This window comes from Glycine max, chromosome 1, assembly GCF_000004515.6.
Source record: "Glycine max cultivar Williams 82 chromosome 1, Glycine_max_v4.0, whole genome shotgun sequence".
Taxonomy (NCBI): Eukaryota; Viridiplantae; Streptophyta; class Magnoliopsida; order Fabales; family Fabaceae; genus Glycine; species Glycine max.
The window spans coordinates 49,106,853-49,129,185 of NC_016088.4; the positions used below are offsets into that span (position 1 = coordinate 49,106,853).

The window sequence follows — 22,333 nt, forward strand, 5'->3', positions numbered from 1 at the left end:
TTTGTTAAATTTGACAAAATTTTGGCAGCATTTCGCATTGGTCTCCAAGTACACGACATGAAATTGGTGAAATTAATTTCCCGATAATCAAGTATGCACTCAGAGAACAACTAGAAATGCATTACCGAAATTTCATCAAATTAAACAAAATAATTTTAACCTTAACACATGAATCTACCATAAAAATATTAGTCTCCCCAAACTGTCCAAACGAACAATTCAAGATTGAATACAATGATTAAGCAAACTATTATGTTCTCTAATAACATACAATCATGAGTTTCTTAAATAATGGGTCTAGTTGAAATTATTTATTGAAAAATAATTTTAAATATTAGAGAAATAGACCTCATAAATAATTAAAAATAACATGTGATAGTCTCAATGTTTATCATAACATCATTTTGCCAAACAAATAAAGTTGACGGCAAAATCTAAAGATAAAGAAAAGTTTGAAGACTTTGACAAGCCAAATATTTGTTCAAATATTAAAATTAGAATTTAAAAAAAATAGAGACTGAAAATAATTAATCCGAAATGCTTTTTCTTTGTTTCTTCTTTCCTAAATAATTTTTTTATTAAATTTATTAACAAAAATTTCACATAATTAACAAATGAGGTTAAAAATAATAAAAAAATGACAAATGTAATAAAAATAAATTACATGTGGATTATAATTAACTCTAAATTTAAAGACTTAAAACATAATTTTTGTGTCTCATGAAAATATTTTTATTTTTGTTCTGAAAAATTTGTTTAAAAATAATGAAGTATCATTTTTTTAAATCCTACAAATATATGAGATAACTATAATTATTTAAATTAAACCACTGTAACATATATTTTCAATAAATCAAATTAATATATACAAATATTTTAATTTACTTTAAATTTAAAGATAATACAATAAGATAAATATAGTAGGATTTCATAGAATTTTTAAACAATATTCTCCATTTACCTTTTTAAGAAGAAAAAAACTAATTTTTTATTTTTATAATAATTAAATAAAAATATATTAATAATAAATTTTAATTTTTTTACGATATAATTATTTTTATCAACATATCATACGTTAACATCGGTTTTTCAAAAACTGATGTTAACATCATTAGTTAACATCGGTTTTTCAAAAACCGATGTTAACCGATGTTAGTGTGTATGCATTAACATCGGTTTTTTGGAAAACCGATGTTAACGTGTATGCATTAACATCGATTTTTTGGAAAATCGATGTTAAGAAGGATACTTTATTTACAAATATGCCACCGTGTTTAACTTAACATCGGTTTTGTCCAAAACCGATGTTAATAAGCCGATGTTAAAATTGTTTTTTGTAGTAGTGTACGACGTGTACGTTACAACCAAATACACTTGGACATCTTGGATTGCTCATGGCTAGCACCTAATTTATTTTCTTCCCCCAAGATTGCCACTGCTACCTTAGTATATTTCTTATAATTAGCGCGAGACTAGAGATGACATAATAAAATTTGGGTACATCAAATTTTTCTCCTATAACTATATATATAGTAAACACATTAAAAAACATCAAAATTATTGCATATGATGGAACCATCGTTACCATTTCTGACGAGCCTTCCATCATTGCCGAGCAATCTTGCATTTTGCCAGCTTCCATACTGAGGGCGTGCCACGAGAACAACACTATCGCTACTACGTGGTCTCGTCGGATCTTGAACAATACAATGAGGGCACATGTTAGGATTCCAAACCCCAGTGCTTCTAACTTGATCAAACAAGTAAAACAAGGCACAATAAGGGTGTTGGTTGGGGCCCTCCACATCTACACCGGTTTCAAAGACGATTTTATAACTAACCTTTGTCATTGAAGACTTCATCCCAATACCATTTTTTAAAAATCATCTCCATTTTAAAACTTGGTATTTATAAAATTGTCACCATCTGATATTTTAAGATGTTTTTATGGAAATTGTCAGGGAAAGTCCGTCGTTAAAAATGATTTTGTTAGTAGTGGTACAATATTAATCTATCCTTGCTATGATAGAGATGCCAAAATCTGATTTAGTTTTAGAGTAATCATTAATTCCAAACAGCTCTTGTCTGAAAATGCAATTGTTTCTCATCCTCCATATATTCCAAACATCTGCACCCCAAATCACAAACCTCACCTCAGCTGCTCTTTTTCTGGAGTTGGCTCCCCCCGTTGCATAAAATGCATTGATGTAGATTCTGGAAGAAGAAAGGCTTCATCTAGCCACCCGATGCAAGTGCACCATACTCTATGAACCTCTGTGCAAGTGAATAAAACATGTTCACTTGTTTCTTATTGTAAGGCACAAAAAGGACATAAGTTTGATTGCAAAGCTACACCTCTCAAGGACAAATTTTGTCTCGAAGGTAATCGGTGAGACATTGTCCCCCATATAAGAATTTGAACCTTTGGTACGTTGAACATACATCTTCCATATGGTGGAAAACATTTATATAGGACAATCTTGGCCAGCTTCTTTCATTTCACTAATAGCCAAGTAAGCCGAATGCACGGTGTACAATTCACTATATTCATGCCTCCATATCCAAGTATCCGCCTCACACTTCATAAGCAAAATATTGTTTAACATATTCACAAGTTCTTCTATCAATGTCTCCTCCGACATAAAGGGATTTCTTCTTCATCTAAGACTCCGCACCCACTTTTCACCATCTCATTTCCCCATATTATTTATAATGTCCCATTGGTGGAGTGATATGACAAAGAATCTAGGATAAGCAATAGCTAGATTATTGTCTCCCATCCAAATATCCAACCAAAACTAGCTTGATCTCTTCCCATTCCCAATCTTCCAACAAAGATCCCTCCACCAAACAGATGTCCTTTTTGACGAATTATCATCCACTAAATCTCTTCATCCCTCATATTTTGACTCTAGTACTTTAACCCATAGTTTTTGGGAAAAATGTAAATTATATTAAACCCAAAATGATACAACAATAAACGGGGCATACCCCGCAACTAGAGAAAATCAAAAGCCTCCCTAATACAAGAATGTCTATATCAAGATGTTAAAACAAATGCAACAGGTGCGCTTGTCTATACATAAGAAACTTAATCTTGCTAATAACCTCTATTACAGAAAATTGATAATCTTCAAAAATCAGTTTGTTCCTAGACAGCCAGATGCAATAGATTGTAATTGCTATAGCCAGACAACGTAATTTTCCTTGAACACCTGATGTGGATCTGCCCCTAATTAAAGAGTCAGTAATGCACTATAAAGAAGTGAAACGCCTGCGGAAAGGAGCCAAACTTTAACCCATAGTTTTCTTTTGAGAGAAAAGGTTTCATTTCCATTTTTCTAACAATACCTCATTAAAACAAGACAAATCTCTCACATACACCCAAACTACCATAATCTTTTTTTTCTAATAATTATATGATACTTGGCTCTGATACCAATTGTTGGGGGGATTTGAGGGGTACACTTGTGGACCACGAGTCACCACATAAGAAGACCTGACACCACACTCTAATCCAAAATCTTAAGGCTGAGTCTTCTCCTCACTTATATGGTACTCAACCTTTCCACTTCTATCCGATGTGAGACTTCACCTCACACTTGTAATCCAATAATACTAAATGAAATTTTTGCATTTTTTTATTATGAAACGATCATTTCAAGATAAATACTATAGAATAAATTATATAAACTTTTGGTGAATATAAATCTAATTTTAATTATGAAATTCAATTGTTATGGTATATACTATACAAATTTAATATTAAATCTTACGAAAACGATGAATTTATATTTTCACTCACTTCTAGCTATCTTATTTTCATGATCATGAAATTCTTCTTAATTGTAATCATACTATTATTTGATATTAAGAGAAATGTTAGCTAGCGGCATTCATCTCACAACTCTTTTTCTAACTCTTTCTGTAAGTTAATTTTTTTTAAAAAATACTATTATTTTGGTCTCACTTTTGATTGAATGATTTTATTCCTTAATGTTATTATAGCCTCTGCATTGTAGGGGCATAATATCAAGTACAGAACTAGTTTATAAAAAACATGATATTTCTCTCATAGTTACTACCGTTACCATCCCCGTTGAATACTCCATGATTTCTTGCGTTTTGCGAGTTGCCATGACCATGACCTGGTGCTACAGGAAGGTTGTCACTGTCGTCGCTCTCAGACTGCCATCTACGCTGTCTTTGGATATTGGCACAGTGAGGGCATGCCCTAGGTGTCCACATCCCGGTTCTGGTGACTTCTTTAATCATGTAAAGTATTGCCGATGAAGGGTGTTGGACAGGGCCATCTACGGTGAAATCCAACTCGTCAACGCCAAATAATGCACCATTTGACACTCGAATCTTTACCATCATAGAAAGACCAACATCGATTCCTCTAGTAAATAAATTTTCCCCGTTATTAGCATAATAATGTGCTATGGTCCCCATGTAAGGCTTCTCATTCTCTTTCTTCTTCTTCCACTCGGTAACATAAAGACCCTTCCTAGTTCCAGACGACCCATAAGGACAAATGGTCGTTGAAGTCACACCGCCCGATGAATTAGTTGTATTTCTTGTGTAGGGAACATACATTGACGCCCCTTTGACATATCCTCTGACGTCTTTTGTTGAATTTGCATGGAAACAAATCATATCTTCTACAAGAAGACCGGCTTCAGCTCTTCCCACAATTTGGGTAAAGCCACTTGAATATTGTTTTATTGCATGGCGATTGATTTTTTCTCGACATGTATTATCTTCCATCTCGATCTTTAACTCCTCGTCTGAATTTATTCCGGTGCTTTTGGTTATGGAGAATGTACAAGTTAATCCTTCTACGTTGTATGAGACTTCCCATTTCTGGCTCCTTTTCCCATTATCTTCCCACTTTCTCTCTCCTTCTTTCATGCTAATGGAGGCCAATTTGCCCAGTTGAAAATGGTAAGGACTGGCTCCATTTCCCAGAATACGAAAGCTGCCAGGAACGTTTCCCATGTGTATATATTCGACAATTTTCAACAATACTACTGTACCTACCTGCATGAATGCATGTATAATTATAAATGAGGAATGCTAGCAATGCAATATATTATTTGACACATTTTTTTTTGTAAATAGTTATTCTAATCGATTTTATGATTTTTGATAAATTTTAGTTAATAAAAAAAATAAAATATTTAAAGAAATATGTTAGAAAATATATTCCTAACCTTCTTCCATATAAATGTATCTTACAACAACAACAGCTGTTTTGGGTTGCGTTCAAACATGGCAAAATCTTAAATATGTGCATAGAGATTATAGAGTAGGTATTGTTCTTCGGCAAGGCTAGGCTAAACGGCATAAAGTTCCTATATACGTACACATCTCTATCATTTGTATCACAACAATTTTCTTTAACATCATGGACTAATTATGTATTTGTGCTACAATATAATATATCTCTTTTTTCTTTTTTTTTAAATTTTTTTTAAAATATTATTGTTAAATTCTTTTATTTATTTATTTTAGTTCTAGTTATTTAGTTTAAAATGTTTTTTGTTAGTCTTTATAGTATATAATTTATTTTAAATTAATTTCTGAAAAAAATTGAGAGGAACTAAAATCAAATTATCTGCATATATAACAAAGACAAACAAAAATGAATATATTATAGAGATTAAGATAAAAATAACAAGGATCAAAATAAATAAAAATAATTACTAGTGTTTTGAAAAAAAATATAATATAAAAGAAACATATTGCATGGACTATAAACATAGTTTCTTTAATAGGACTATAAACATAATTATTCATGACATTATTATTTTATCTCTTTTTATCATCTTAAAAATTTAACCTGGTATTTTTCTCTCCTCCTTTCCTATCCCTTTTTATAGTATACAAAATTGTACACCGAACGTACTCCCTTTTAATATCCATCAATTCTCATACAAATCTCTTCCCACCTCTGATCTCTGGTTTATATATCCCGTACCTTCTCATAGTGTATGGTAAGAATAGTTTCCATTTTTAAGAAAACCAAAAGTCGCCAGGACCAATCCCATGTGTGTCAGTATGCATGGTTCTAGCTAGAACATGCAGCATCACAATGAAATAAAAATCAATATAGTTAAAATCTAAAAAAACAATGAAATAATCAACAAAACTAGAATTAAAATCTGCGTAGAAATAACCAGAGCCTTACCTGCACTTGCAACTCGACGACGTAAATAGATTACTTCGATCCGATTAACGTGAAGACAAACTATATGTCTATATATCTGACCACTTTACTTGATTTTATTTTATTTTTTATGAGAACCACTCCACTTGAAATAATCAAATGATCTTCCTTCTTTGCATTATTGGGTTCGTATGGGGAAATTATAAATACACACGATATAGATTCTTCGCACATTAACATGGAGTAAAGCTAGCGTTAATATTACGCAGAGTAATAAATTAATTAGGTGGAATCTAATTCTCCAACATGTTTTCAACACCACTCTTCTCTCTTTATTGAATGATTCTGATAATGGTGCTGCTTTTTGCTTTTGTTCTATTCTTCCATTAAAAATGATGACATACAACATAACTTAATAACTGTTGGTTTAAAAACAAAGAGAGAAGATAATGGTGCTGCTTTTTGACACCACTCTTCTCTCTTTATTGAATGATTCTGATAATGGTGCTGCTTTTTGCTTTTGTTCTATTCTTCCATTAAAAATGATGACATACAACATAACTTAATAACTGTTGGTTTAAAAACAAACTTTACAAAAACTTCCAAAATTTATGAGGTATCATAGAAATTTTATAATATATGAAAATTATACATACATGTAAAAGTGGAATGGATAAGTTGACACGAAATTAGTATGTATTATGAGGAGGGGTACGCATAACAAGAGGGATGCAGTGCATGTACAGATACTAAACAAATGGGTAACTAAATTAAACTAGGTCTTCTCTTGTTATTGCATAGTTGGAATGTTCACACATGAAAATTATAAATATACGGATCGATTACAGAATAATCTTTGCACTCTGACTACATGTAGCATCCAACTCTCTATCATATTTCCCAAACTATTTTTCTCTGTATTGTGCCAGTGCCATTGCCTTTTATCGATTGATTTATACCTCAACGTGTTTGATTCTTGATTCCAATTTCCACTCGTTCGATTCTAGCATTTATATCTAGTGTGGGGGCCGGGTGTTTGTTTTCTTTAATAACATAAAAACTTTTGATAGAGTTTCAAAACCATTTTTCTTAAATTTTTGTGCAGAAAACATGAAGGATTTAATTTCTGGAAAAATAAACAAAAATAATCATGTAAAACATGACGAACACAAACAAATTAAAAGAGTTTTCTCGTATTATAAAGCAATAGTTCTGTTCGTTCGTAATAGAATCTACACAACTATAGTTGACAAGGTAAACAGTAATTTGTTTTATTTATTAGTGAATCACATGTACATGTACTTTATATAGCTACTTAAAAAATTAATTCTTAACTATATTATAGATTTTTGCTTATAAAGAAACTATATTATAGTTTTATATGTTGTTAATGTCTCATTTTAATTATTATACACATTTCTATATACTGTAAGCGAGTAAGTATATATAAAATAAATAGTTTTTGAAATATACTTAATTTTTGCATTTTTGTTCGATTTCTTTTGTGATACACTTTTTTATGGATATAGGATTTTATTTTTAAAAAAGGCAGGATTCTAAAAATTAAGAAATAATTATAAGAATAATAAAGCTTAAATAAATGTATAATAATGTAATAAACTAATTTACACACTTAATGAAATTAAAATACTTACAAAAATTTAAAGCCAACATTGAAATAAAAAGAATTACATAATACATGAAGTTATCTTTAAAAATAAATGATTAAAATTGTAAAGTATATATATATATATATATATATATATATTGGATAAATATGCAAAAAGCAACGATTGACCAACGCTACCATTATTAGGAATAGGACCCCTTCCAAATGAACTGCAAAATGTGCAGTCTTTTTTTTAGGGAACAAAACGTGCAGTTCTGAATCTCATCCTTCAAATTTACTGAAACTTGTTAAATTTCTAAAGATAAATTTACCATTTAACAAATTAAATCAACTGACAATGCAGTTCTTTTCACAACTTTAGACATCTTAATCCACCATTATGATCCTAACATGAAAAGTAAGACAAAAAAAAATTATCACAAATGAATTCACAATCAATTTTCTAAGTCAACTCATAAAACTAATTAGCACAACACAAGAGTTGACATTAATTAATTTGGGTAATCAAGTTAGGTTCTTCCCTTCCCTTGGTAAACATATAAATTGTTGCATATATTGGAACCACCGTTAGCGTTCCGGGCGAAGTTTCCATCATTGGCAACAATGCGGGCTCATGGAAGGATTCCAAATCCCGGCTCTGTTGACTTCATCCAATATGTAAAATAATACATACACAGGGTGTTGCTTAGTAGGACCCCATAGGAGTGAACTATTGTGCGCAAAAAGACACCCATGGTTTTAAATTGTGGTCCCAATCGTAACTGCAGTTGCATTTTTCTGCAATTGCAGTCGCATTTCTGTTGTACTCCACATTCTGTGTATGTATTATTTTTCTGTTGTCACTCCACATTCGCATAATGATCGCAATTGCAATCACATCAGTCGCATTTTTCTACAATTGTCCGCAAACCATCTCAATGACTAATATATGTCCAAAAAATTATTCCTTGGGGACTAGGGATACCAGAGACAAACCAATCGAGACAATACAAATCAATGTTAGAAAGATGCAAATTGTCAAAGCCAGACACTAAAGGATGAGTATAATAATGGGTGTTAGTGTTAGCGGACCATAGAGATATAAAATTGATTGGGTGGTTAAGAAGGAAAGAAAAAATAAGTCATTTGATCCCTTGGATTAACAAAAATTAGCAATTTAACAATCAACATTTACTAATAAAAAAAATGTTAACTGACCATAACCCTCATCTTTAACGAGGGGATGCGTGTTTTTTCTGAAGATGCATAACATGTAAAGAGAATTGTACAGGAAAAAGAGACTAGCTACGTTAGGGATATAAAAGTGAAGACGAGGGGATGTGTGTTTTTTTTGAAGATGCATAACATGTAAAGAGAATTGTACAGGTAAAAGAGACTAGCTACGTTAGGGATATAAAAATGAAGGGACTGTATAAGTAAAAATGGGATGATAAGCCCAATGAACTCAATGCAGATTGATTGGGCAGGACATGCTAGGTGCACCCAGCAACATTGCTGGTACACCCAATAATTAGGTGAATGGGCAAAATTGTCCTTGTGCCAAAGTTTGAAAATAAAATAATTTTTAAAAAAATTCCTTCTTCCAGACAAAGGTTCTTCCGGATGAACAAATTGTTCATCCAGAAGAACCTTCTTCTAGAGAATTTATCGGAAGAACTTCTTCCGGTAGCTTCTTCGGTAAAAGGTTCTTTTGGTAGAACAATTTATTCTACCGGAAGAACCTTTTTTCGGAAGAAGAAATTATTATTTTTTTAAATTAGTTTTATTTTCAAACTTTGGCACAAGGACAATTTTGCCCATTTACTTAATTGCTGGGTGCACCAGCAATGTTGCTGGGTGCACCTAGATTTCCCTAAAGGGAATTGATATTGGTCCACTAAATTTACTATTGGCCCCTACCAGCACATGGAAAAGACTAAAATATCTTTTCTCCTTCCAATTATTGGCACCAACCCTTCCCACTACTCTTTCTTCCTTCCTTTTCTCTTTCCCTTTCTTCTTTCCCCTCTCTTCCCTCCTTGCCTCACGAAGCCCTCCTTGTTCACGGTTTTTTTTTTTCAAGTTTGTCGATATAACACAATCATGGTTCATTGTGAAATTTATACAATAGTCTGTTGTGCATTTTTTATTTTTTTTGCAACCCCAGTTACATAACGAAAGCTACAATTCTACTATGCTAGTAAGGGTGAGAAAAAAATATATATCGGAATCACAATTTTGTTGTGTATTGTATTAAAAAATCTCACTTTTGTTACACAATGTTTTTTGCACCTGTACTAGTGCAACGAAAGTGTGTTTCTGATATACAAAGTGGAGAAGGGTATTTTTGGAATTTTGAAAGTTGGCAAGGGTGAATAGCAAAGGTGTTGGAAGAAATAGTATCTCCTACATCAAATCACCCAAAACAATCATATAAAAAAGAAAAGAGAGAATAAGCCCAATTTAAGTTTATTCAGATTGATTGGGCCGGGCCTTCCGATTGGAAATGGTGGAAAAATGAAAGGGATGATACAAAATAGGTAGAAACGATGGAAGCCGAAGGTTTGGATTGCCGGAAAACATGAAGCTTAAGCAGTTGGAAGGTCTCCTCGGTGGTCTTCAACAGTTCCCTCAACCCAAGGTAAAAGCTTTCTCCTTTCTCCCACTCTTTTTCACAATTTCCAACTTTTTATTTCTTCTATCTATCTATTGTTATAACATTGCACACTCATCACTTCTGTCTTGTTTGTGTTTGTGGGTTGTGGCATCATGCAGGTCGAGCTTGAACAGTACCCAACAGGACCCCATATAGCTTCTCGAATGCTTTTCACTGTGTTCCCTCTTTCCCTTTATTTACCATGTTTCTTGTTTCACTCTTTTATTCATCAAATATGCTAAAGTTGGATTCTTTTTGCCTTATCCCATGTCCATCATCGGGTGCTTATTAATGGGTTTGTTTTTTTAATATATACTTGTTTGTGGAAGTTGACCAACCTAGTATATGCAAAATGGTACTTGTTGGTCTCTTTTGTAGTGTGATTGTAAACATCTAGTTATGATTCTTGTTGTTGGTAAAATAGCAATTTTAACTGGTTGTAGGGATTAGGGAAAGATGGGGAGGGTATTTTAGTAAATCAATTCAATTATGTGAACGTGTGTGTGGATTTGAAAAAGATTTAGGGAATAATTTTGCTTTGTTAGTCTGAAAATAGTTATTGCCATTTCCACTTTTTTAAAGTTATGTTTCCTTTGCTGTTCATGAGAATCAGGCAGAGAATTCTTTTGAGGATGTGAGCGACAAAGTAGTGGCTGACTTTGGATGCGGTTGTGGTACGTTAGGTGTTGCAGCTGCACTGTTGAGTGCAGAGTGAGTTGCATCTTTCCCTGCTTACTTTTTCGGGGATCTTGATTTTCTTTTTGTTTCCGATTCCCTATGTTACCAGAATCATAGCTGAGATTAGAATCACATTATGGATATTTTAAAATTTTAAATTTCCTGCTTTTTTTAAATCAAATATCCAGTTTTAAATTTCAAATTCATGTTTAGTAAAACAATGTTCCACATACTTTTTCCCCTCTCAATCAAATAGTATGTTTTCGTATTACTATTACTAATGTTCTCTTTTTTTTCTTAGCATTGATCAGACATGTTCTTGGCATTGACATTGATCCAGAATCTCTTGAAATAGCTTCCAATAATGCTGAGGAACTTGAGGTATCGTCTTTCTGCTTATTATTATGGTAAATGAGTGTCTAGATCAATATGTTTCGTATTGCAATTGTCGAGTCTCTTGTTTGATGAAAAGAATAATAATTTTCTATATGTTTTGAATACTGTACATAAAATTGGAATAAGAGGTGATAAAAAGTGGTCATTATTATGCTCTAGATGCAATAAATAAATCTTTTTTGTATCAAATTCAATAATTATGTTAAAGTTGGCTACTAATAACTGATACACAACATTCCTTTGTTTTCAATTAAAACTGCAGGTTGACATCGATTTTATTCAGTCTAATGTCATGGACTTGGGATGGAGAGGTAGCTTTCCACATCATCTCTGTCTTATAATACTATATCATTGTACATGTTTGTGTCTTGAAGCATAACCCTTTTCAACGGGACATGGGTACATGAAGCATATCTTTTTATCTTTGAAAATATTAGAGAACAGGATCTAACCAAGTTTATAAGCACTCGAATTCCACTTTGTATGATGCCAGTTGATTTCGGGATGTGCAAGCTTAGTAATAAAATTGTCTTTATTTTTATTTCAATAAACCAAGCTTAGAGTTTTTCTATTGATCAAGAGGTTTTGTAGCAATTTGGTTTTGTACCTGGAACTAATTGTATTTGTAGTTGAATTTTATGGACTTCAAATTATTCTGATGAAGTAGATCTTTGCACTTTTATCTTTGTAACTATTACTGGGATTTTGGAGCAACACCGGTCTAATGAAAGCTTGTTGCTTGGTGAAATTTACTAATCTCTCTCTCCCCCACACACTTTTTCATTCTCCAAGTTGCTTCTAATTATGTCTCCAGAAACTATAATTGAGAATTTAACAGATTAAGTATGTAGGGCTTGATGTAGGCACAGAGAAAGCGTTCCAGCTTGAGCCAAGAAAGTCTAAACCTTCTATGTAGTACATCCACAACTTCTCAGCTCTTTCATTGCAACTCACCACCCAACAATGTTCACTCTCCCTAGGTTTAAGATAATAGGGCTTGACACCTAGCGGCTTCCTTTTACGGGTTGTCTACCGATCTCACTGGTTCACTCCCTTGAGGAATGTTCCTCGAGTCGCACTGTGTTTCTGAATTGAGTCCTTAATTCTTATAGCAGCAGGCATATTCTTTATGCATTATTTATGACTCATGGACATTGTATGCTATTTACAAGTATTCCATGTATGATGACTTGTTCTGGTAGTTGTTAAACAAAATGACCAAGTGAGCTAGTCATCGATTTAAGGGGAAAGCTGGCTGAAAATCAATTCTAAGTTCTAACTCTAGATTTTATATGTTGTTGAAATTTTTCTATAACAAACTCGTATGATTATCTGGGTATTGTCTCTAGGTCGAATTGTTGATACAGTTATAATGAATCCTCCATTTGGTACTCGGAAAAAAGGTGCAGATTTGGATTTTCTCTCCGTTGCTTTGAAGGTAAGCAATAGCATCAAAGCTTATCTATAAATATATGATTGATGGGAATTCTAATATTACCTTTTGTCAGGTTGCTTCTCAAGCTGTTTATTCCTTGCATAAGACTTCAACAAGAGATGTAAGTCGTTTTTATTTTAAATTCTAAATTCTAATTATTAGATTGAGTAATTGAGATCTGCAAGACTGATCAAATTGTTTTTGACTTATTATCTCCTGTATCATATTTATTTTATTATTTTTTCTTTTTTCACAGAAGATATATCTGGCCATTAGTTAATAAGGTTCCCATTCCACAAGGATGCCATTAGTGTTATTTTCTTCAACCTTTTCACTAGTGTGGCATCGTTCTATTAAACCTATTCTATTCTTCCTCCCAGTTATTGTTTTGCATCTAGCTTGCACTTCAAGTTTAGACATAACATCAATGATATGTTTTAGACTAAAACAAGTTGCGATTCAGGTTGCTGGTTTAATATGAAATTTTAGCAATACAGTAATTTTGGAAAATAACCATTCTTATAATCATTTAAATTTTCCTACAAAATACAAACCACCACCAATGTCTTCTCACTGATTGCTTGCTTAGTTCTTTTATGTTCATTAATGCATAAGCATGAATTCACACGTAATCTATAATTCTGCGTGGCTATTTTCTCCCCATTTGTGATAATACCATCTTTTCAATTTTATCTGATTGCAGCATGTGAAACGAACAGCATTAAGGGATTTCAATGCTAGCAGTGCTGAAGTTATATGTGAGGTTAGAGAAGTTTACTTCATATTTGATGTTTTTGAGTCTTAAAATAAAAGTTAATTTTTTTCTGTATACATGATGTTATTTTTGCATGAAAAAAATGTAAATCCTATTCCTATATATTTCCTTGTGACCAACAACAGATAAGAGTACTTCAACTATCAATGATAAGTTATTTTAACAGCTCTAGTTTAATCAACAGACTTCTGTCAGGTATCTGGCCAAACTCAATATTCTGCACCTATGATACTTGAACCACTTTCCAGATTAATCGAATTAAGTGTTTGTATATGGAATGCTATTTCTAAAAAAATGTGATGAGCCCATGAGTTTCATCTTAGGTCCTCCATCCTCACACCATGCAACCTGATTCTTTCATTGGCTTGGCTTAACTTTGATTTGAACTGCCCAAAATCTTCCATTCCGTTTAACAATTCTACCTGTATAGTTTAATAAAACCAGTTATTTGTATAGTAGCCATAGTGCAATTTACCTGACTTATGGTTGAAATCTAATTTTATTTTCTTGCTTTGGCAGCTTCGATATGATGTACCGAAAATGTACAAATTTCATAAGAAGAAGGAAGTAGATATTGCTGTGGACCTCTGGCGTTTTGTACCAGCAGCAAGTCATCAAAGCAGAAATACTTGATGCAGACAAGGATAGTGTATTTTGGAATAGATGATAAGATTGCAAGTAAAAAGAAAATTTTGGGTACCTAAAAGGATTAGAAACCTTCTCCGTAACTAGCTCTTGTAGTAAATTGGGTGATGCCACTTCTGTAGTTGTGTGTATCTATAAATTTGAGCAAGTTATACTCTTTCTGCTTATACATACAGAGTGTCTTCTTCGAGCTGGTTATAACTGGTTGCTTGATTATGAAACTTGGTGATGTTTTAATAATCCATTGCACAAAGTTGCATAAGATCTTGCTATCATAACCACAAGACAAGGTTATAAAAAAATTTACCTAGCTCCAGATGTAAAGCATGGGAAATTCTTGAACCAGTGAACCCTTCAGACAAAATATAATACTCCCTCCTTTCCATATTGATTGTCGTTTTAGCATTCAATTTTATTTTATTTTCATGTTGATTGACGATTTCAGTATTGAAGGAAATATTAAAACTTCTATTTCAATTTTGTCTCTAATGAATACTATTATTTTGTAATACTTCTTTTTAATACTTAATGATGTATTTATAAAAATTAAGAGAGTAAGGATACTTTAATAAAATTTGCACTCAATAAATACTATTGCCTTGGAGTAATTGTTTTCCTCAATTCACCTAAAAAAATTGTTTTTCTTAATTTGTAAAAAAAAATGAAAATCTTAAAGGTCAATCAATATGAAATGGAGAATAGTGAATCTGTTTAGTTTAATTTACTCTGAAAAAAATATCAGCATTTTAAGTTTTCTTGTGAAAAATGATTTATTTTTCAGAAGACAAACTCGACATGCTCTAGATTTTGTCGTGCAAAATGTCCGTATCTACTTTATATGTGAAACAAGTAGAACATGGCACAAGATGGCATGCCAATTTGGACATGGCACGATAACTATTTGACTTCTAACAGCAACAAATGCCTTCCATCAATTATTTCAACTATACCATGCAGTTTTAAATCAACCATTTACATGAGAAGTAACGAGTCAATAATTAATGAAACCAGTAATTCAAAACTTAATAAAACTTGTAATTCAAAAATGCATCCACTAATATTTTTCAGCATACAAACTGTAGAGAATTAACACAAAATTTAGTCCTCGTGTATCCTCAATGTAGATACAGATTAGGAAGAAGTGTCCCTGCCGATTGCACAATTGGTTATGAAAATTCAATTGCTGTTTCCAACATTAGTCTCTTGCATATATGCTTTTGGAACATGCATATGAATTCCCCAGTTACCATTCATGCTTGATGGTACTTATCCTAAAGTTATGCTGGTACTGTTGTTTCTTTTTCAGATGTCTCCCCAAGCGTAAACCGAACAAAACGGCGCACTTTAATGTTCTCTCCAAGTGCAGCTACAGTTTGCTTAACCAAGTCTTTCACTAAAACACTGTCATCCTTAATAAAAGGCTGCTCTAGAAGAGCAAGCTCCCCGAGCCTCTTTAAGATCCTGCCCTCGACAATTTTTTCTCTAATGTTCTCTGGTTTTGAAAGCAGGTCCTCTCTCTGCATTTCAAGTTCCTTTTCTTTGTTCACAATAGTCTCTGGAATATCTTCAATGGATACAAACTGCACCTGTGGGCAGGCCACAACTTGCATTGCAAGATCATCGACCAACTCCTTGAATTTCTCACCTCTACCAACAAAGTCAGTTTCACAGTTCACTTCAATTAGAACGCCGATGCGTGAATCGTGAATGTATGAACCAATTCTGCCTTCAGCTGCTAGCCTGCTGGATTTTTTGTCAGCGGTTGAGAGACCCTTTTTTCTGAGGTACTCTTGAGCCTTTTCAAGGTCCCCTCCAGTTTCAGCTAGAGCTTTCTTACAGTCCATCATCCCTGCTCCAGTTTCTTCCCTCAGTTGCTTAACCAATGAGGCTGAGACTGCTACTGTTGATTGCCTGCAGCAGAATGTTGAACAATTTAAGATTAGCAAAGACATTATGGGCATGTGTGGGTGTGTGCAATGATTATGTCAAGGATAATTCGAAGACAATACATACATGCGCACGTGTGAGACTGTGTGTGCAGGGAAGGTTGGTATAAATACATGCGAGAAAACATATTATTAAACCTATTGAGACAGTTAGTAGTGATGAGTCAGTTGTTTGAATTATTTGTAAAAAGAGAGTAAAATGAGAAAATGCTAGGCATTGCTTCCACCTTTTTGTATATAACTGAGTCGATGCGTAGTTAATGCCATCACCAAGACAATGTCTCCTTCGGCATAATTATGGCAATTATAACTCCTGTTTCTGAATCTTAAATAATGCACATTCCAGTAACTAATCACCCAAATTTAACAATTTATTTACTCAATGACAAGAAAGAATTCATAGAACTACTTACTTTGGCTCGGTCTCCTTGGCTTCTGGAACAGCAGGTTGCTCTTTCGCTGGCATAGGTGCTGGTTTTGCTGCAGTTTGTGCTGCTACTTCAGCAGCAAAATCCTGGCTTTTCTTCTCTAAACCCTCTCCAAGGTTGAACCGCACAAACCTCTTAACTTTAATATTTTCTCCAATAGTTGCAATAGTTTGCTTGATGAAGTCCTTTACTGCTACCTTATCATCCTTAATGTAGGACTGCTCGAGCAATGCCAGCTCCTCAAGTCTTTTTCTTATCCGCCCTTCAACAATCTTTGATCTTATCTGCTCTGGTTTTGACAAAAGATCTTCTTTCTGCATTTCTATTTCTTTTTCTTTGTTCACAATTTCCTCGGGAACATCTTCAGTAACAAGATACTCTACTTGAGGGCATGCAGCCACTTGCATGGCTATATCATCGACAAGCTCTTTAAAAATTTCACCTCGTGAGACAAAATCTGTCTCACAGTTTACTTCTACCAAAACACCTATCCTGCTGTCATGGATGTAAGAACCTATCCTTCCTTCAGCAGTGACCCTGCTTGCTTTCTTGTCTGCACTTGATAAGCCTTTTTTTCTAAGGTACTCTTGTGCTTTAATAATGTCCCCACCGGTCTCTGATAGTGCTTTTTTGCAATCCATCATTCCAGCTCCTGTTTCTTCCCGAAGTTGCTTCACAAGTGCTGGTGATATAGTTGCTGCAATCCAAAAAAAAGAGGGGGGCAGATATTTAACTATTAGAAATCCTATGTAAGAATGCAAAGAAAAATGAATAGGATGGAAAACCAAAAAGGTATCAATGAACATAAAGTGTTGTTGGTAACAATTGTCATAATTTAATCCCCAAAGGCAATGCCATTGATCTACTTGGAATTCCAGCCCAGAATTCCCACTGGCAATATAGCAAACTTGTGTTTATATATATATATATATATATATAATAAAAAGATTGAAAATGAGAAGTGTACAGATTATGTAATGAGCAGTCAAACTACACAAATACAGCAGCTATGCAGCCTCTATTATGTGCTCAACTTCACCCTGACATTTAGATATAAAAACTACAATACATTTATAAATTCAAGTCTTGCTAACATCAGTTTGATGCAGAAAAATGTGAAATGAAATAATATGAAAATCAGATGAAATTTAAACCTTTACTCAAGCCTTCTCCTGAAGTAGCGCCAGTTTGTCCATCAGAATTAGATAAACTGTTATTTTCCTCACATGCAATTGCAACCTCTTTGTCTTCAACTTGTGAGGTAAAAGAATTTTCATTCTCTGTGGCAGGAGTTAGTTTTTGTGCTTCTTCTTCAGGATCATCAACGGAGGGTTTTACTACTTCAGTGGCAGAACTTTCAGGAGAAGGAACCTGATCAGTTTCTTCTGTTGCATCTGTTGCAGAGGATTCACAGTTTAAGAGCACTCCTTTTATAGCAGTAGATGGAAAAAGGAAAAAAAATGCCAGCAAGATAAGGCGATTATAAGGTCAACTCTTTTATTTAAATAAAAACTAATAGATTGGGATCACAGTGGAAATGAAAGGCATGCAATATCATGTAATATATGAAGATCAATTTTGGGAAACTTGTTAGCAATTCTCATTCATCAGCCAAAATCAACCAGGCAAATAGGAATTGAAAAGAAATTGAAGCATAACCTGTAGTCAAGCTTCCCACAGGAGACAACTCGTCACTTTGTCCACCCAAACTAGTATCGCTGTCAATGTTTTCAGTAATAGCTCCAACATCATCATCTGCTTGTGATGCAAAGGAAATATTATTTAATAAATTAATTGGAAAGCTCTGGTGCATGCATCTAATTGTGCAAAATATGTTTGATTTTAGACTTACAATCCATATTTCTAGATGAAAATATAAATTAGAAAGAAAAGTAGATTGACAGATTTGTATAGCAGAGAGAGTGGGAGATAGATTAAACAGAACCTGCACTTTCTTGGAGAGCTGGTGCACTCGATGTAATATCTGATTCTGTTATTGTATCATTTTTATCAGGGCTAGGTTCAACCACATCACTGTCTGTTAGTACTGCAGCTGCAAACTCTTCAATTGCATCAGGAGTTTGTGATTGTTTCTCATCTTCCGTAACAATTTGATCAACTCCAGTTTCTATTACATTTTCATTAGCTATTTCAACAGGTGTGTCAGTTTTCAAATCGTTTGTGACATCTGTCTGAGTAACTTCTTCAATTATTGGATTTACAGTAGATAGATCCTCTTCAGGAATCAAACTTCCAGAAGCAACCTCTTCTTCCTTCTCAATGGCACTATCTATACCTGTCGTTGGGCTAGAAACATTGCTGACTAGGTTACTTTCATCATCCACAATAGCTGTTGAGGAGCCATTTGTTGCACTGGTTCCCACATTTTCAGAAATATCATCTTCAGCAGAAGGAACATCATCATCTGTCAACTTGCTGCTTTCTGGTTCACCCTGAACGTCAGGAACATCCAATACAGTTTCCCCTTGATTGACAGTTCCCTTAATTTCTTCCGAAGTACTTGCAGTCGTTGGTTTTTGAACCTCATTCTGAGTTTTCTCCCTCTCATCCAAAAAAGAAGCAATATCCTTATTCTTACGAAAAGCCAACACAAAAGGGTTTGTTGCAACATGGACAACCCCATGGTTAAATGTTGAGTCCAATCCTGCAGTATCTTCCTCCTTCTTCATAGTCAATGTTACTTGTCCTCTTGTGATACGCAAAACTCGTACATTAACTTCTTGACCGACTTCCAGCGTAGTGTTCCCCATAACATTATCAAATCCATCATCAGGTTCCTCAGATACAGGTAGAAATCCTTCCTCCCCTTCAGGAAGAGATATAAAAGCACCACTCCTAGCCAAATTCTTCACTGAACCAACCAGTTGCTGCCCTATGGCAAATTTGGTGCTTTTCGTCACATTATCTTTCTTTGAACTGGGTTTTGAACTGTTCCTCTTCCCAGGTCCAGCTTTCTCTGTCTTGACAGGTGCATCTTTACGCTGCTTACCAGTGTCAGCATTTTCACGCATAGAGAGAGAAATACGCTGAGTTTCAGTATTCACTTCAATCAGCTTCACCTTCACTTCTTGACCTACAGAAACAACACTTGTAACATCCTTAACATAGCTATCACTCAACATCGAAATATGAACAAGCCCATCTGTGAAAGCACCAATATCAACGAAGGCACCAAATGGCTGGACAGATTTCACTTTCCCAGTAAAAGTTGCCCCAGGTATCAAATCCTCATTCTTTACAGGAGGCATCTCACTTTTCCTTGCAGGTCTTGAACGTCTACCTTTAGCTGGATCAGGGTTGGCATCAGACTTAGAAGATGAATCTTCACTAATTCCAACTTCATTTGAAGTAATTTCACCAGAATCTTCATCAGCAACAGGACTTGGTTCCTCCACTGTTACATCTGTTTCTGTGGCTGATATGGAGGTGCTAGATTTCTTATGAAAAGAGCGTATTCCTTTGTTTTGTGGAAACGCTCCACTGGCAACAAATGAAGGTAATAGAAATCTCCAAGATGATGATCCAGGTTTTACAGTGCTCCTTGACAAGTTGAATCTTGTTAAAGTGTTATTCTTCCTTGTTGAATAGATGAATACAGGAATAATTGAAACATTGCCAATAGAGCATGGTATTACAGGATTCATGTTGGCTTGAATTGTAAAACTTGAGTTATATATTTTGGGATCAGTTCATCTTTGCCACCTTGACAAAACATATGTAGGATATTAATATCAGTAAGAAATGAGGTAACAAGTTTTTTACCTATGTGGCCTATATAATGATATATAAATAATGACAGTGGTGGACAAAAATCACTTAAATTGTTCAGCCAGCAAAACTTTACAAATACACAAATCACATTAATAACCTGCTTCAGATATCAGTATCAATTTTCACAGAAACATAAAGCACAATCACATCTTTTACAAATCACGAGTAAATTCTTGACAACATTGCAGTTGAAATGACTCCATGATAACTACCCCACATGAATTTTACTGCAACAAAGACAATCAATGAATCAAGGCTACATGACAAATGCTAGGAGATTTGGTATATCAGGATTTCCATTTAGTGTAGTAGGGGAATTAACATCACAAATGCAGTTTTCAATGATATAAGAATATGTTTGGTTTGAGAAAATGTTTTCGGTGTTCATTTCCTATTTTCACTAATAATTATAAAAAAATGTGATGTTTCAACATTTTTCCTATTTTCAAAACTCTGTATGCTAAACAGTGAAAACAACACTAAAATTTTACCATTTCCTTTACAGATGTTTGAAAACATGAAACACAGTGAAAACAAGGTAACTTAATTGTAATTATTAATTAAAAATAAAAGACAATAGAAGCTAAAAATGTTTTCTTTAATCAAAGAGAGGTTGGTTTTTATTAAAATTATTTATCCACTCCTGCAATATGATTGGTTGCTTTCATCTTATTGGTTTATTCATACATGATGTTTAGAAGAATTCAAAGCTCCAACTTAAACTATTTCACCTTGATCAAAATCCTAAAGCCATTGAGTTGTTGTATTTCAATATCTGGTTTTGGCAATCCAACTACATAACAAGTTCAGTTATCTCCTTAGTGTCATCAACGTTAATTTCAAAATAACAAAAACACAAATTATCATCCTGTGAAAATTGGCATTTCCATCAGAATGTAACAAGCAACATCACATGTTGAAATTACCTCAACCACAAGTAAATACAATTTGAAAACCCCACCCCACAAATTGTTGTAAGAGTCTAAAATCTAAATCAAGCTTACAAATTGAACCAAAAAATAAAATTAAAATGAAAAAAAAATTCAAGTCCTTTTAAGTTAAATACACACTACACATGCACATAATTGGCAAGGCCCACGAGTCCTTTTGCAAAACTAACAAAATTAGCTTAGTGAATTAAGCGTATTCTGTTTCAATTTCAAGCACACTAAGAACTGAGTCCAAAGTTCAATGAAGCAATTTCAACAGAGTACTGAAAAATCCACACAATGATAAGAAGAAGAAGCACGGAGAAAAACAACAACGACCCATCGTAGTTTGAAGCAGAATATGTACCTCGGAAGCTTCAAAAGGCCAAAACGCACACACACACACACACAGAAATTTCGGGAGAAAAAGAAAGAAGAAAAGGAGTGTGAAAAAATGAAGTCTTTGTGGCGAAACACGAAATGTATATGGATGATGAATGATGATAGATAGAGGGTAGAAGTGGAAGGAGGGAAATGAATGGCGAGGCTTTAAATCCTTATCATGAGTTGAGCCAACGTTGTTGTTTGTTTCTCGTATTTGGTTCCAAATTCACGCTGAAGCTGTTCGGCTCATTCGGCTTCGGCTTCAGCCGAATGGGCAACGCTGATAACTGAACAGCGACATGTAATTGGACCTTAGAGCCCAAAACAACAAGCCCCTAGAAAGGACATTGCTACGTGCACCCATGGTTATGATTTTCCCATTTTATCCTTCCATACGAGGCTTAAGGATTAGTTGATCCATAAGTTTTTTTTAAAAAAAAAATTTAAAAATATGTTTTACGAATTAATTTAAAATTAATAGCCCAAAG

General features: G+C 33.8%; 3 protein-coding genes across 7 annotated transcripts; 1 reads left to right on the forward strand and 2 right to left on the reverse strand.

The window, feature by feature from the left end:
• Positions 1–3,970: 3,970 nt before the first annotated feature.
• LOC102669056 (uncharacterized) lies at positions 3,971–6,405 on the reverse strand. 3 transcript variants are annotated; one of them, XM_006573384.4, is made up of 3 exons: positions 6,194–6,405; positions 5,984–6,073; positions 3,971–5,043 (listed from the first exon to the last, which is right to left on the reverse strand). In XM_006573384.4, exons 2-3 carry the CDS (start codon positions 6,014–6,016, stop codon positions 4,045–4,047), a joined length of 1,032 nt encoding a protein of 343 aa, XP_006573447.1. In that variant the 5' UTR covers positions 6,017–6,073; positions 6,194–6,405; the 3' UTR covers positions 3,971–4,044. The 3 variants fall into 3 exon arrangements, with proteins under 3 accessions (XP_006573447.1, XP_006573446.1, XP_006573448.1); XM_006573383.4 differs by having other exon boundaries at positions 5,984–6,077; positions 6,194–6,404; XM_006573385.4 differs by lacking the exon at positions 5,984–6,073 and having other exon boundaries at positions 6,194–6,400.
• A 3,858-nt stretch (positions 6,406–10,263) lies between these two features.
• Positions 10,264–14,609, forward strand: LOC100305753 (AdoMet-MTases superfamily protein). The gene is made up of 9 exons (NM_001249301.2): positions 10,264–10,422; positions 10,557–10,613; positions 11,051–11,148; positions 11,427–11,496; positions 11,774–11,822; positions 12,861–12,949; positions 13,020–13,067; positions 13,650–13,709; positions 14,241–14,609. The coding sequence occupies exons 1-9, from the start codon at positions 10,363–10,365 to the stop codon at positions 14,352–14,354; spliced, it is 645 nt and encodes a 214-aa protein (NP_001236230.2). The 5' UTR covers positions 10,264–10,362; the 3' UTR covers positions 14,355–14,609.
• A 771-nt stretch (positions 14,610–15,380) lies between these two features.
• Positions 15,381–21,994, reverse strand: LOC100797166 (polyprotein of EF-Ts, chloroplastic). 3 transcript variants are annotated; one of them, XM_006573387.4, is made up of 7 exons: positions 21,829–21,993; positions 18,686–20,463; positions 18,400–18,495; positions 17,895–18,134; positions 16,726–17,437; positions 16,540–16,637; positions 15,381–16,277 (listed from the first exon to the last, which is right to left on the reverse strand). In XM_006573387.4, exons 2-7 carry the CDS (start codon positions 20,403–20,405, stop codon positions 16,264–16,266), a joined length of 2,880 nt encoding a protein of 959 aa, XP_006573450.1. In that variant the 5' UTR covers positions 20,406–20,463; positions 21,829–21,993; the 3' UTR covers positions 15,381–16,263. The 3 variants fall into 3 exon arrangements, with proteins under 3 accessions (XP_006573450.1, XP_014630718.1, XP_040871706.1); XM_041015772.1 differs by lacking the exon at positions 15,381–16,277 and adding an exon at positions 16,332–16,450 and having other exon boundaries at positions 21,829–21,994; XM_014775232.3 differs by lacking the exon at positions 16,540–16,637 and having other exon boundaries at positions 21,829–21,991.
• Between the last annotated feature and the right edge of the window lie 339 nt (positions 21,995–22,333).